The 13,878-nt window shown below is 37.8% G+C and overlaps 1 protein-coding gene across 1 annotated transcript in view; it reads left to right on the forward strand.

The window, feature by feature from the left end:
• LOC105502836 (dynein heavy chain 14, axonemal-like) overlaps positions 1-13,157 on the forward strand; it is a 74,226-nt gene extending 61,069 nt beyond the window's left edge. Inside the window, exon 10 of the mRNA XM_011929506.1 lies at positions 12,903-13,157. Coding sequence (XP_011784896.1) covers positions 12,903-13,157 — 255 coding nt within the window. The remainder of the gene's footprint in view (positions 1-12,902) is intronic.
• The last annotated feature ends 721 nt before the right edge of the window (positions 13,158-13,878 follow it).

Raw genomic sequence — 13,878 nt, forward strand, 5'->3', positions numbered from 1 at the left:
CTCTGGTAGAATTCAGCTGTGAATCCATCTGGTCCTGGACTTTTTTTGGTTGGTAGGCTATTAATTACTGCCTCCATTTCAGAACTTGTTATTGGTCTATTCAGGGATTCATCTTCCTCCTGGTTTAGTCTTGGGAGGTTGTATGTGTCCAGGAATTTGTCCATTTCCTCTAGATTTTCTATTTTATTTGTATAGAGGTATTTACAGTATTCTCTGATGGTAGTTTGTATTTCTGTGGGATCAGTAGTTGTCTCCCCTTTATCATTTTTTATTGTATCTACTAGATTCTTCTCTCTTTTCTTCTTTATTAGTCTGGCTAGTGGTCTATCCATTTTGTTAATCTTTTGAAAAAAACAGCTGAATTCATTGATTTTTTGAAGATTTTTTTGTCTCTATCTCCTTCAGTTTTGCTCTGATCTTAGTTATTTCTTGTCTTCTGCTAATTTTTGAATTTGTTTGCTCTTGCTTCTCTAGTTCTTTTAATTTTGGTGTTAGGGTGTCAATTTTAGATATTTCCTGCTTTCTCCTGTGGGCATTGATTGCTATAAGTTTCCCTCTAAACACTGCTTTAGCTGTGTCCCAGTGATTCTGGTACGTTATGTGTTTGTTCTCTGTCTTTGTTCTTATTGGTTTCAAAGAACTTAATCATTCCTGCCTTAACTTTGTCATTTACCCAGTAGTCATTCAGAAGCAAGTACTATATGGTGGTGAGAAGAATGTATATTTTGTTGATTTGGGGTGGAGTGTTGTGTAGATGTCTATTAGGTTTGCTTGGTCCAGAGCTAAGTTCAAGTCCTGAATATCCTTGTTAATTTTCTGTCTCATTGATCTATCTAATATTGACAGTGGGATGTTAAAGTCTCCCACTATTATTGTGTGTGAGTCTAAGCCTCTTTGTAGGTCTCTAAGAACTTGCTTTATGAATCTGGGTGCTCCTGTATTAGGTGCATATATATTTAGGATAGTTAGCCCTTCTTGTTGCATTGATCCCTTTACCATTATGTAATACCCTTCTTTTTCTTTTTTAAATCTTTGTTGGTTTAAGGTCTGTTTTATCAGATGCTAGGAATGCAACCTCTGCTTTTATTTGTTTGTTTGTTTTGCTTTCCATTTGCTTGGTAAATCTTCCTCCATCTCTTTATTTTGAGCCTATGTGTGTCTTTCCGCATGAGATGTGTCTCCTGAATACAGCACACTGATGGTTCTTGACTCTTTATCCAATTTGCCAGTCTGTGTCTTTTAATTGGGGCATTTAGCCTGTTTACATTTAAGGTTAATATTGTTACGTGTGAATTTGATCCTGTCATTATGATGCTAGCTGGTTATTTTGCCCATTAGTTGATGCAGTTTCTTCATGGTATTGATGGTCTTTACAATTTGGCATGTTTTTGCGGTGGCTGGTACCAGTTTTTCCTTTCTGTATTTAGTGGTTCTTTCAGGAGCTCTTGTAAGGCCAGCCTGGTGGTGACAAAATCCCTCAGCATTTGCTTGTCTTTAAAGGATATTATTTCTCCTTCACTTGTGAAGCTTAATTTGGCTGGATATGAAATTCTGGGTTGAAAATTCTTTCTTTAAGAATGTTGAATATTGGCCCCCAGTCTATTCTGTCATGTAGAGTTTCTGCAGTGAGAGCCGCTGTTAGTCTAATGGACTTCCCTTTGTAGGTAACTCGACCTTTCTCTCTAGCTGACCTTTACATTTTTTCTTTCATTTCAACCTTAGTGAATCTGATGATTATATGTCTTGGGGTTGCTCTTCTCAAGGAGTATCTTTGTGGTATTCCCTGTATTTCCTGAATTTGAATATTGGCCTGTCTTGCTAGGTTGGGGAAGTTCTCCTAGATAATGTCCTGAAGAGTGTTTTCCCACTGGGTTCCATTCTCCCCATCACTTTCAGGTACACCAGTCAAATGTAGCTTTGGTCTTTTCACATAGTCTCGTATTTCTTTGAAGCTTTGTTCATTCCTTTTCATTGTTTTTTCTCTAGGCTTGTCTTCAAGCTTTATTTCATTAAGTTGATCTTCAATCTCTGATATCCTTTTTCCACTTGATTGCTTTGGCTATTGATGCTTGTGTATGCTTCACAAAGTTGTCATGCTGAGTTTTTCAGCTCCATCAGGTCATTTATGTTCTTCTATAAACTGGTTATTCTAGTTAGCAGTTCTTCTAACCTTTTATCAAGGTTCTTACCTTCCTTGCATTGGGTTAAAACATGCTCCTTTAGCTTGGAGGAGTTTGTTATTACCCACTTTCTGAAGCCTACTTCTGTCAGTTCGTCAAACTCATTCTTCATCCAGTTTTGTTCCATTGCTAGTAAGGAGTTGTGATCCTTTGGAGGAGGAGAGGCATTCTAGTTTTTGGAGTTTTCAGCTTTAGTGCACTGGCTTTTCCTCATCTTCATGGATTTATCTACCTTTGGTCTTTGCTGTTGGTAACCTTCAGATGGAGTTTTTGCATGATCACTTTTTTTTGTTGATGTTGATGCTATTGCTTTCTGTTTGTTAGTTTTTCTTCTACCAGTCAGGCCCCTCATCTGTAGGTCTGCTGGAGTTTGCTGGGGGTCCACTCCAGACCCTGTTTGCCTGGGTGTCACCAATGGAGGCTGCAGAACAGCAAAGATTGCTGCCTCCTCCTTCCTCTGGAAGCTTTGTCTCAGGGGGTACCCACCAGATACCAGCTGGAACTCTCCTGTATGAGGTGTCTTTCAACCCCTGCTGGGAGATGTCTCCCAGTCAGGAGGCACGGGGATCAGGGACCCACTTGAGGAGGCAGTCTGTCCCTTAGCAGAGCTTGAGCACTATGCTGGAACATCTGTTGCTCTCTTCAGACCTGGCGGGCAGGAACGTTTAAGTCTGCTGAAGCTTGCCCACAGCCACCCCATACCCCAGATGCTCTGTGCCAAGGAGATGGGAGTTTTATCTATAAGCCCCTGACTGGGGCTGCTGCCTTTCTTTCAGAGATGCCATACCCAGAGAGGAGGAATCTAGAGAGGCAGTTTAGCTACAGTGGCTTTCAGGTGCTGTGGTGGGCTCTGCCCAGTTCAAACTTCCCAGGGGCTTTGTTTACACTGTGAGGGGAAAATTACCTACTCAAGCCTCAGTAATGGCAGATACCCCTTCCCCCATCAAACTTGAGCATCTCAGATCGACTTCAGACTGCTGTGCTGATAATGAGAATTTCAAGCCGGTGGATCTTAGCTTGCTGGGCTCCTTGGGGGTGGGATCTGTTGAGCAAGACCACTTGGCTCCTTGGCTTCATCCACCTTTCTAGGGGAGTGAATGGTTCTATCTCACTGGTGTTCCAGGTGCCACTGAGGTATGAAAGAAACTCCTGCAGCTAGCTCGGTGTTTGCTGTACCAGCCATCCAGTTTTGTGTTTGAAACCCACGGCCCTTGTTGTGTAGTCATCTGAGAGAATTTCCTGGTCTGTGCGTTGCCAAGACCATGGGAAAAATGTAGTATCTGTGCTGGATAGCCTTGTCCTTCATGGCACAGTCCCTTATGGCTTCCCTTGGCTAGGGGAGGGAGTTCCTTGACCCCTTGCACTTCCTGGGTGAGGCAATGCCCCACCCTGCTTTGGCTTGCCCTCTGTGGGCTGCACCCACTGTCTAACCAGTCCCAGTGAGATGAACCAGGTACCTCAGTTGGAAATGCAGAAATCACTTGCTTCCTGCCTTGGTCTCACTGGGAGCTGCAGACTGGAGCTGTTTCTATCTGACCATCTTGCCTCCCTAGTTTTTTTTTTTTTTTAAAGTAGGCACTTATTACTATAAGTTTGCCTGTTAGTATTGCTTTTGCTGTGTCTTATAGGTTTTGATATATTATGTTTCGATTTTCATTTGGTGAAAGAATTTTAAAATTTCATTCTTAGTTTCTTCACCCATCTGTTGTTCAGGAACATGTTTAATTTTCATGTATTTGTATAGCTTCAACTGTTTCTCTTGTTATTGATGTCTAGCGCCATTCCCTTGTGCTCAGATAAGATACTTGATATGATTTTAATTTCTGAAATGTGTTGAGACTTGTGTTCTAAAATATGATCAGTCATGGAGAATGTTCCATGTGCTGGTGAAAATAATGTGTGTTCTGCAGCTGTTGGGCAAAATCTTTTGTAAATGTTTGTGAGGTCCATTTAGCCTATTGTTCAGTTCAAATCTGATGTTTCTTTGTTGGTTTTCTGTCTAGATTATCTATTTGATGCTGAGAGTGGAATGTTGAAGTCCCAAAGTATTATTATATTAGGGTCTATCTCTTCCTTTAGATCTGACAATATTTGCTTTTTATATCTGGATAGTCCAGTGCTGGGTGCATATATATTTACAATTGTAATATTCTCTTGCTGAGCTGATTCCTTTATTATTATATAATGTCTTCCATTGTCTATTATTATAGATTTTCACTTTAAATCTGTTTTGTTGATATAACCATAGACACTTCTGCTTGATTTTGGTTTTCGTTTGCATCGAATATCTTTTTTATCCCTTCACTTTCAGTCTATGCATATCTTTACAGGTGTGGTAGGTTTCCTGTAGGCAGCATATAGTTGAGTCTTGTTTTTTAATCACTCAGCCAGTCCATATCTTTTAAATGAGAAATGTAATCCATTTACTTGCAAGGTTATTCTTGATAGATGAGGACTTACACCTGTAATTTTAGATTGTTTTCTGGTTGTTTTTTAATATCCTTTGTTTCTTCCCCTCTTATTGTTATTTTTGCAGTTAGGTGGTTTTCTGTAGTGACAAGGTTTGATTCATTTGCCTCTCTCCTTTGTGTATCAGCTCTACTAGTGAGTTTTATAGTTTTGCATGTCTGTACAATGGTGGTTATAATCTTTTCACTTCTAGTTTTAAGACTCTCCTGAGCATTTCTTGTAAGTCCATTTTAGAGATGAAGAATTTATTCTGTTTGGGAAATGTGTGAGGGGAGAACAGAAGACACACACATAATACCTTTAAGGGTAAACAACCTTTACCCCATGTAAATGGCAATGTAGATGTAATAAATTATATAGTAAGCAATTGATATAATAATAAGCAAGTGACATAATAAGCAGATTGATATAATAAGCAAATTGCAATGGGAAAAGGAGAAGGAAAAGATATTTACACTCACCAGACTATGGAGATTTACCACCAGACTGGGAAGCAACAACCTGGGCTCCAGAGTTGGATACCGCACTCACCAGACAATGGAGGATTTACCACCAGAGTGGGAAGCAATAGCCTGGGCTCCAGAGTTGGCCACTCATCTGTGCACAGACAAGGAGAGGTCTCATGTAGCTTTGGTGCAGTCTGGGACTGTAGCTCTTATTGTAACAAGTTTTTTGGCATGAGGTCCAGTCATGAGGGCTTTTCATGACTGGGCTCAAGGAACACAAAAAGGTCCACTTTTTTTGTGATAGTCTATTGTTTTTCAATAACTAATGTATAGGCTCTGAAACAGTGCTGGATGAATGCCTCAAGGGGCTCACACAACCTCTTCTGGGACTTGGTGACCATTGTCCCTTGGTGTCCATGTTCAATTGAGTTCAAATTTAGTATTTAACTTTTCCTCCTCAGAATTCCCTCAGTTTTTGCTTGTCTGTAAAAGATTCTATTTATTCTTCATTTCAGAAAAATTTCTCTGCTGGGAGTAATATTCTTGGCTGATAGTTTATTTCTTTCAATATTTTGTATATATCATTCCAATATCTCCTGGCCTGTAAACTTTCTGCTGAGAAATCTGCTTATCTAATGGAAATTCCCTTATATGTGACTTGACATTCTCGATGCTTTTAAAATTCTTTCTTTCTGTTTGACTTTGTCAATTTGACTATAATGTGCCCCAGAGAGGACATGTTTAAGTTTAATCTCTTTGGGTTTGTTTAGCTTTTTAGACCTGTATGTTCATTTGTCTTCCAAGACATGGGAAATTTTCAGCTATTATTTCATTAAACATATTTTCCTTGCTTTTCTCCTCTCTTCTCTTTCTGCAACAACCATAATCTGAATATTTGTCACTTAATGGTGTTCCCTAAATCCTGTGAGTTTTCTTCATTCGTTTTTCTTTTTCTTTTCTTTTTTGTCTGCTTGTGTGATTTCAAACACCTGGTCCTCAGGTTCAGAAATTTTCTTCTGCTTGGTCTAGTCTGTTGCTGAAGGTTTCAGTTGCATTTTTAAATTTCCTTCATTAAATTCTTCAGCTCTAGGATTTCTGTTTGGTTCTTTTCTATGATGTCTTTATTCAATTTTTCATTCAATTTATGAATTGCTTTCCTGTACTCATTGAATTGTCTATCTGTATTCTCATATATTTCACTGAATTTTCCTAAGATTATTATTTTGAATTATTTTTCTGGCATCTTATACATTTCTTTATGACTGGAGCCTGTACTAGAGTATTATTGTTTTCATTTTGAGGTGACATAGTTTCTTGTTTTTCAAGATGACATTCACTATGTTAGAGGATGATCCCTTTATGGAGGAACACACAGATATTTATTAGTATATACTTCCTTGTTTGATTTCCAAAACTTAAGTCATGTGCTTATAAGTGAGACACCAAACTTTACAGGCTTCAGCACATATAAATAGTCTTATTTTTGTCTAATGTTTAAATACAGTGTGAGCATGTAGTAAAAGTGGTAATGAAAGTTGTTGATAAAGTTAAATTCCAATATATGTTAATCAGGCTAATAAAAATACTGTAGACTTTGCTGGGCTGCTGTTGCCAGCAGCCACTGCCAATGTGCTGTCTCATGAGGTCCCTGCTACCCCACTGGAGCACTTTTGCTGGCAGCCTCCTGCCAGAATGTGTTCACTCATGGCACCCCTGGTGCCCCTACCAGAGAACTTCCCACATGTGTTGCCCATCCTTCCCCCACTGGAACACTTTTGCTGACTGCCTCCCACCAGAGCATGGTCACTAATGACTCCACAACTGTGACATTGGAGTATTTCCCACCCATGGCTACCCTGCAACCCCTAGTGTAGTGCTATTGCCTGAAGTCTGGGAGCATCTTGGCCTCTCCATCCCAGCTGGGGCTTGCCCTTGAGTGATCAGAGCACAAAGCCATGGGCCCAGTCCCAGCCATCCAGGGTTAAAGCGTGCTGCGCAAGAGTGTCGAAATGAGAGTTGGCCTGCTGAACGCATTCGGAAACAAAGCCTTTCAACTTTACCCAGCTTGCACCACAGCCAAATCCTTGAGAGCAATAAAGAACACAAAAACAAAGAGCAGTCCAAAGAACAACAACTTCAAAGGAAAAAGGAATATCAGCCTTCACAGATCAGAAACAGACAGTGTAAGGACTCTGCAACTCTAAAAGCCAGAGTGTCTTCTTACCTCCAAACAATCACACTGGCTCTCCAGTAAAGGTTCTTAAACACATTGAAATTGCTGAAATGTCACGTGTTTAATTCAGAATCTGGATGGCAAGGAAGCTCATCGAGGTACAAGAGAAGGTCAAAACCACATCCAAGGAAAACAGTAAAACAATCCAAGAGTTGAAGGACAACTTAACCATTTTAAGAAAGAACCAAACCGAACCTAGGGATATGAAAAATTCACTACAAGAATTTCAAAATATAATTGGAGGCATTAGACCAAGCTGAGGAAAGAATCTCAGAACTGGAAGATTGCTCACTTGAAGCAATGAAAAATAAAGAAAAAAGAAGTTTAAAAATGAACAAAACATTTGAGAAATATGGAATTCTGTAAAGAGCTCAAACAGCAAAGGTTCTTAACTAGATTGACTTTCCTGAAAGAGGAGAGCAAGCCACTTGGAAAACATATTTGAGGATATAGTCCATGACAATTTGGAAATCTTGCTAGAGAGGTCAAGATGCAAATTCAAGAAATTCAGAGAACTACTGTATGAAGGAGTTGATCATCCCCAAGTTTATCATCCCCGAGACACATAGTCATCAGATTCCCCAAGGTCAGCATGAAAGAAAACATCTTAAAGGCAGTTAGAGAGAAGGAGCAGATCACTTGCAAAGTGAACCCCTTCAGGCTAATAGCAGTCCTTTAAGCAGAAACCTCACAAGTCTACAGAGATTGGAGGCCTATTTTCAACATCCTTAAAGAAAAGAAATTCCAACCAAAAATGTCATATCCCACCAAACTAAGCTTCATAAGCAAAGGAGAAATGAAATCCTTGTCAGAGAAGCAAATGGTAAGGAAATTTGTTGCCACTAGATCTACCTTACAAGAGGTCCTAAAGGGAGTGCTAAACATGGAAATGAAAGAACATTCCCTGCAACCACAAAAACACACTTAAGTACAGAGGCCATTGACATTATAACACAACTGTATAATTAGGTCTGCATAACAACCAGCTAATAATACAGTAACAAGATCAAATCCTCACTTGTTAATATTGCCCCTGAATGTAAATGGGCTAAATGCCCCACTTTAAAGGCCGACTGTGGCAAATTGGATAAAGAAGCAAGACCCAACTTTCTGCTGTCTTCAAGAGACCCATCTCACAAGTAACGACACCCATAGACTCAAAGTAAAAAGTTAGAGAAACACCTATCAGGCAACTGGAAAACAAAAAAAGAGCAGAGGTTGCTATTCTTATATCAGCTAAAACAGACTTTAAACAAATAATGATCAAGAAGGACAAAGAAGGCCATTACATAACAATAAAAAGTTCAGTACTAAAAGACCTAACTGTTCTAAATATATGCACACCCAATATTGGAGCACCTAGATTCATTAAACAAGTACTGAGAGTCCTACGAAGAGTTTTAGACAACCACATAATAATAGTGGAGGACTTCGACACCCCAATGACAGCATTAGACAGATTGTTGAGGCAGTACACTACAAAACTATTCAGGACTTAAACTTGGTACTTGACTAATTGGATCTAACAGGCACCTACAGAACACTATGCCTAGCAACAGAATATACATTCTTCTCATCAGCACATGGCACATACTCTAAGACTGACCACATATTTGTCCATAAAGCAAATCTCAACAAAATCACAAAAATCAAAACCATAACAACCATGCTGTTGGACCACAGCTCAAGCACAAGCTTCTGTGTGACTTTTGGTTAAAGAATGAAATTAAGGCAGAACTTTAAAAAAATTCTTTGAAACTAAAAACAGACACAACATACCAGAATACTCAGGAAACAACTAAAGAAGGATTAAGAGGAAAGTTTATAGTGCTGTACACCTACATCAGGAAGTTAGAAAGATCTCAAATTAAGACTCTGATGATTGCACCTAAAGGAACCAGAAAAACAAGAGAAAACCAACCCCAAAGCTAGCAGAAAAAAAGAAATTACAAAAATCAGGGCAGAACTGAACAAAATTGAGGCATGAAAATCCATACAAAAGATCAACAAAACCAAAAGTTGGTTCTTCAGAAGATTAAACAAGTTTGATAGCCTGGTGGCTAGATTTATAAAGAAAAAAATAGAGAAGACCCAAATACACCCAATCAGAAATGACAAAGGTGGCATCATAACTGACCCCAGAGAAATACAAAAAAAATTTCAGCTGAGCAAGTTGGCTCATGCCTGTAATCCCAACACTTTGGGAGGGCGAGGCAGGCAGATCACCTGAGGTCGGGGTTTGAGACCAGACTGGCCAACATGGTGAAACCTCATCTCTAGTAAAAATACAAAAATTAGCCAGGTGTGGTGGCATGTGTCTGTAGTTTCAGCTACTCAGGAGGCTGAGGCAGGAGAATCGCTTGAAACCAGGAGGTGGAGATTGCAGTGAGCCAAGATCACACCACTGGAATCCAGCCTGGGCGAGCAAGGCTGTCTCAAAAAAAAAAAAAAAGTTCTCAAAGACTGCTATGAACACCTCTCTGCATACAAACTAGAAAACCTAGAAGAAATGAGTAAATTCCTGGAAACACATAGTCTCCCGAGATTAAACCAGGAAGAAATTGAAATCCTGAACAGACCAATAAAGAGTAATAACAGACCAATTGAATCAGTAATAAAACACCTAAAAACCATAACAGCCCTGGACCAGATGGATTTGATTCTACCAAAGGTGCAAAGAAGAGCTAGTACTAATCCTACTGAAATTATTTCCAAAAATCAAGGAGGAAGGACTCCTCTGTGACTTATTTTATAAGGCCAGCATCATTCTGTTACCAAAACCTGGCAGAGACACAACAAGAAAAGAAAAATTCAGGCCAATATCCCCAATGAACATAGACACACAAGTGATCAACTTAGTACAGCAAACTGAATTGAGCGAGCAGCACATCAAAAAGTTAATTCACCATGGAGAAGTAGGCTTTATTCCTGGAATGTGGAGTTGGTTTAACATATGCAAATCAATAAGTGTGATTTATTATGTAATCAGAATTAAAAACAAATGCCACATGATCATCTCAACAGATGCAGGAAATGCTTTTGATAAAATTCAACATCTCTGCATGTTAAAAACTCTCAACAAGCTAGGCATTGAAGCCACAAACCTCAGAATAATCAGAGCCATATATGGCAAGCACACAGTGAACATCATACTGAACAGGCAAAAACTGGAACCATTCCCACTGATAACTGGAACAAGAGAAGGATACCAATTCTTACCACTCCTGTTAAACACAGTATTGGAAATTCTAGCCAGAGCAGTTATGCAAGAGAAAGAAACATAACACATTCAGATAGTAAGAGGTCAAACTATCTGTTTGTAGACTATTTGATTCTCTATCTAGGAAACCTTACATAGTTTCTGTCGAAGATTTCCTACATCTGATAAAACAACTTTAGGAAAGTTTCAGGATATAAAATCAATGTACAAAAATCAGTAGCATTTCTATACACCAAAAACATCCAAACTGAGAGCCAAATCAATGCCATTCACAATAGCCACAATAAGAATAAAATATCTAACAGTTAACCAAGGTGATGATAGATATCTACAGTGAGAATTACAAAGCACTGCTGAAAGAAATTAGAGATGACACTAACAAATGGAAAAACATTCCATGCTCATGAATAGGAAGAATCAATATTGTTAGAATGGCCATACTGCCCAAAGCAATTTACAGATTTAATCCTATTCCTATCAAATTACCAACATCATTTTTCACAATTCAAAAAAAAAAAAACTATTCTAAAATTCGTGTTGAACCAAAGAACTTGAATTACTAAAGCAAAAAGAGCAAAGCTGGAGGCATCACACTACCCAACTTCAAACTATACTAGGCTACAGTAACCAAACAGCATGGTAAGGGTACAAAAACAGACAGGTAGACCAATGGAACAAAGTAGAGAACCCAGAAATAAAGCCACACTGTCTACAATGACAACAATGGGGAAAGAACTCCCTTTTCAATAAATGGTTCTGGGATAACTGGCTAGCCATATTCAGAAGATTGAAACTGGACCCCCTCCTGTCACTATATACAAAAATTAACTCAAGAGGGATTAAAGACTTAAATGTAAGACCTAAAACAGTAGAAACCCTAGAAGAAAACCTAGGAAATACCATTCTGGACATCAACCTTGACAAAGAACTTATGACCTAGTCCCTAAATGCAATTGCAACAAAAACAAAAGTGACAAGTGGGACCTAATGAAACTAAAGAGCTTCTGCATAGCAAGCGGAATTATCAACAAACAGACAACTTACAGAATGAGAGAAAATATTCACAATCTGTGCATCTGACAGAGTTCTAACATCCAGAGTCTATAAGGATCTTAAACACCCCAACAAACAAAAAACCAAGTAACTCCACTAAAACATGGGCAAAGGATATTAACAGATACTTCTCAAAAGAAGACATACATGTAACCAACAAATATATTAAAAATATACTCATGATCACCAATCACTAGAGAAATCCAAATCAAAACCACAATGAGATAACATCTTACACCAGTCAGAATGGCTATTATTAAAAAGTCAAAAAACAATAGCTGCTGGTGAGAATGTGGCAAAAAGGAAACATCCTGCTGGTAGCAATGTTAATTAGTTCAGCCCCTGTGGAAAGCAGTGTGGAGATTTCTTAAAGAACTTAAGAGAGTACTACCATTCAACCCAGCAATCCCTCTACTGGGTGTATACCCAGTGGAAAATAAATCGTTCTACCAATAAGACACATGCATGCTTATGTTTGTTGCAGCACTATTCACAATAGCAAAGACATGGAATCAACCTAGATGCCCGTCATTGGTGGACTGGATAAAGAAAATGTGGTACATGTACACTATGGAATACCACCCAGCTGTGAAAAGAATGATATCATGTCCTTTGCAGCAGCATGGTACAGCTGGAGGTCATTATTTTAAGCAAACTGACACAGGAACAGAAACCAAATACCACATATCTTCACATATTAGTGGGAGATACACTTTATTACACATGGGCAGGAAGATGGGAACAATAGACACTGGTGACTGCTTGAGGGAGGAGGGTGAGGGGAAGTTATGGGTTAGAAGGCAAACTGTTGTTGACTATGCTCACTACCCATGTGATGGGATAATTCATACCCCAAGCCTCAGCAATACACAATTTAACCATGTAACAAACCTGCATATGTACCCTCAGAACCTAAAATAAAAGTAGAAGAAAAAACAAAGAAACAAATTAAAAAAAAACAGACAAGTAAAAACACGATGTGATTTTCATGTTGTTAAATTTAGATTTGCTATTTTATTATTTGTTTTTGGTTAGTATCCTCTTTTTTTTTTTTTTTTTTTCGCTGTCCTTCCTCTTTTGGCTTCTTTAGTATTATTTAAAGAATTTTTTGAATTCTATTTTAATTCATATGTTGCTTTTTAGGCCTACCCTTTAAATCATTTTTTGCTTGAGGTATTAAACTATCAATTCTTAACATTTACATCTAATTAAAGTTAATATTGGTAAAAATTGTTATAAACTAGAAATCATATATAAACAAAGAAAATCAATACTTGTTTCTCAATTTTTTTTAATTGTAGGTTGCAGAAAAGAATGAAATCAAAAGGCATTTTGAGTCAAAACTGTCTGAAGATGACACAACACATTTCAAGCTGCCTAAATATAGACGTTTATTAGAAACATTTTTCAAGTTTGTAATGCTGATTGACTACATATTTCAGGAACTCATTCGTCAACTTATGAACACTGCAGTCACACTACTTTTGGAATTATTTAATGGTTCTGCTGGAATGCCATTTTCAGTGGAAAAAAAGAATGAAAATCTCATCAGGTAAATTATTTTTTTGAACTCAAAAAGTAACTTACAATTATAATATTTTAACATATTGCCACATATGGAGGAAATATTCAGTAATTTAAGCTAGAGTTTGAAAATTCTTCTGGTGGCAGAGTACATGTACTCATGTTTGCTATTAACAGAAATTATTATTTAATAATACCTTACTTAATATTGGTGCTATAGGATGCCCAGTAGAATTTTAATTTCACATAAACGATACATAATTTTTAGTATACTTTAAGTATTACCTATGTTAAAAATTATTGTTTATCTGAAATTCAGATTTCTCTGATAATTTAGCAAATATATTTTTTATTTGTTATATCTGGCAATTCTGCGCCTAGGTATACTCTGTCTTCCAAGGTCAGAGTTAGTTTTTAAAGATACGTGAGAATTCTGGAAGGAGCTACAAAGTCCAGTTGGAATTTGAGTCAATTCCAAGAAATATCTGTTGAATATTTTCCCAATGAAAAAACTATCTGAAAAACATTTTTACCTTCTAAACACTACTTTGTTACTGGTAAAAACAAAGCATTTTTCTTATTTTCAACAACTAGATATATCTACCATAACTGGTGAAATAGGAATATTAATTGAAATGATGGCATACTTTGTAGCTGGTGAAACAGGACTATGAATTGAAGTGATGACATGCTTTAATTTTTATTTATCAAAATTTAATAATGTCATTTTAGGCTAATTAAAGTTTTATAACT

Source organism: Colobus angolensis, unplaced genomic scaffold (genome assembly GCF_000951035.1).
Source record: "Colobus angolensis palliatus isolate OR3802 unplaced genomic scaffold, Cang.pa_1.0 Scaffold81, whole genome shotgun sequence".
Lineage (NCBI taxonomy): Eukaryota > Metazoa > Chordata > Mammalia > Primates > Cercopithecidae > Colobus > Colobus angolensis.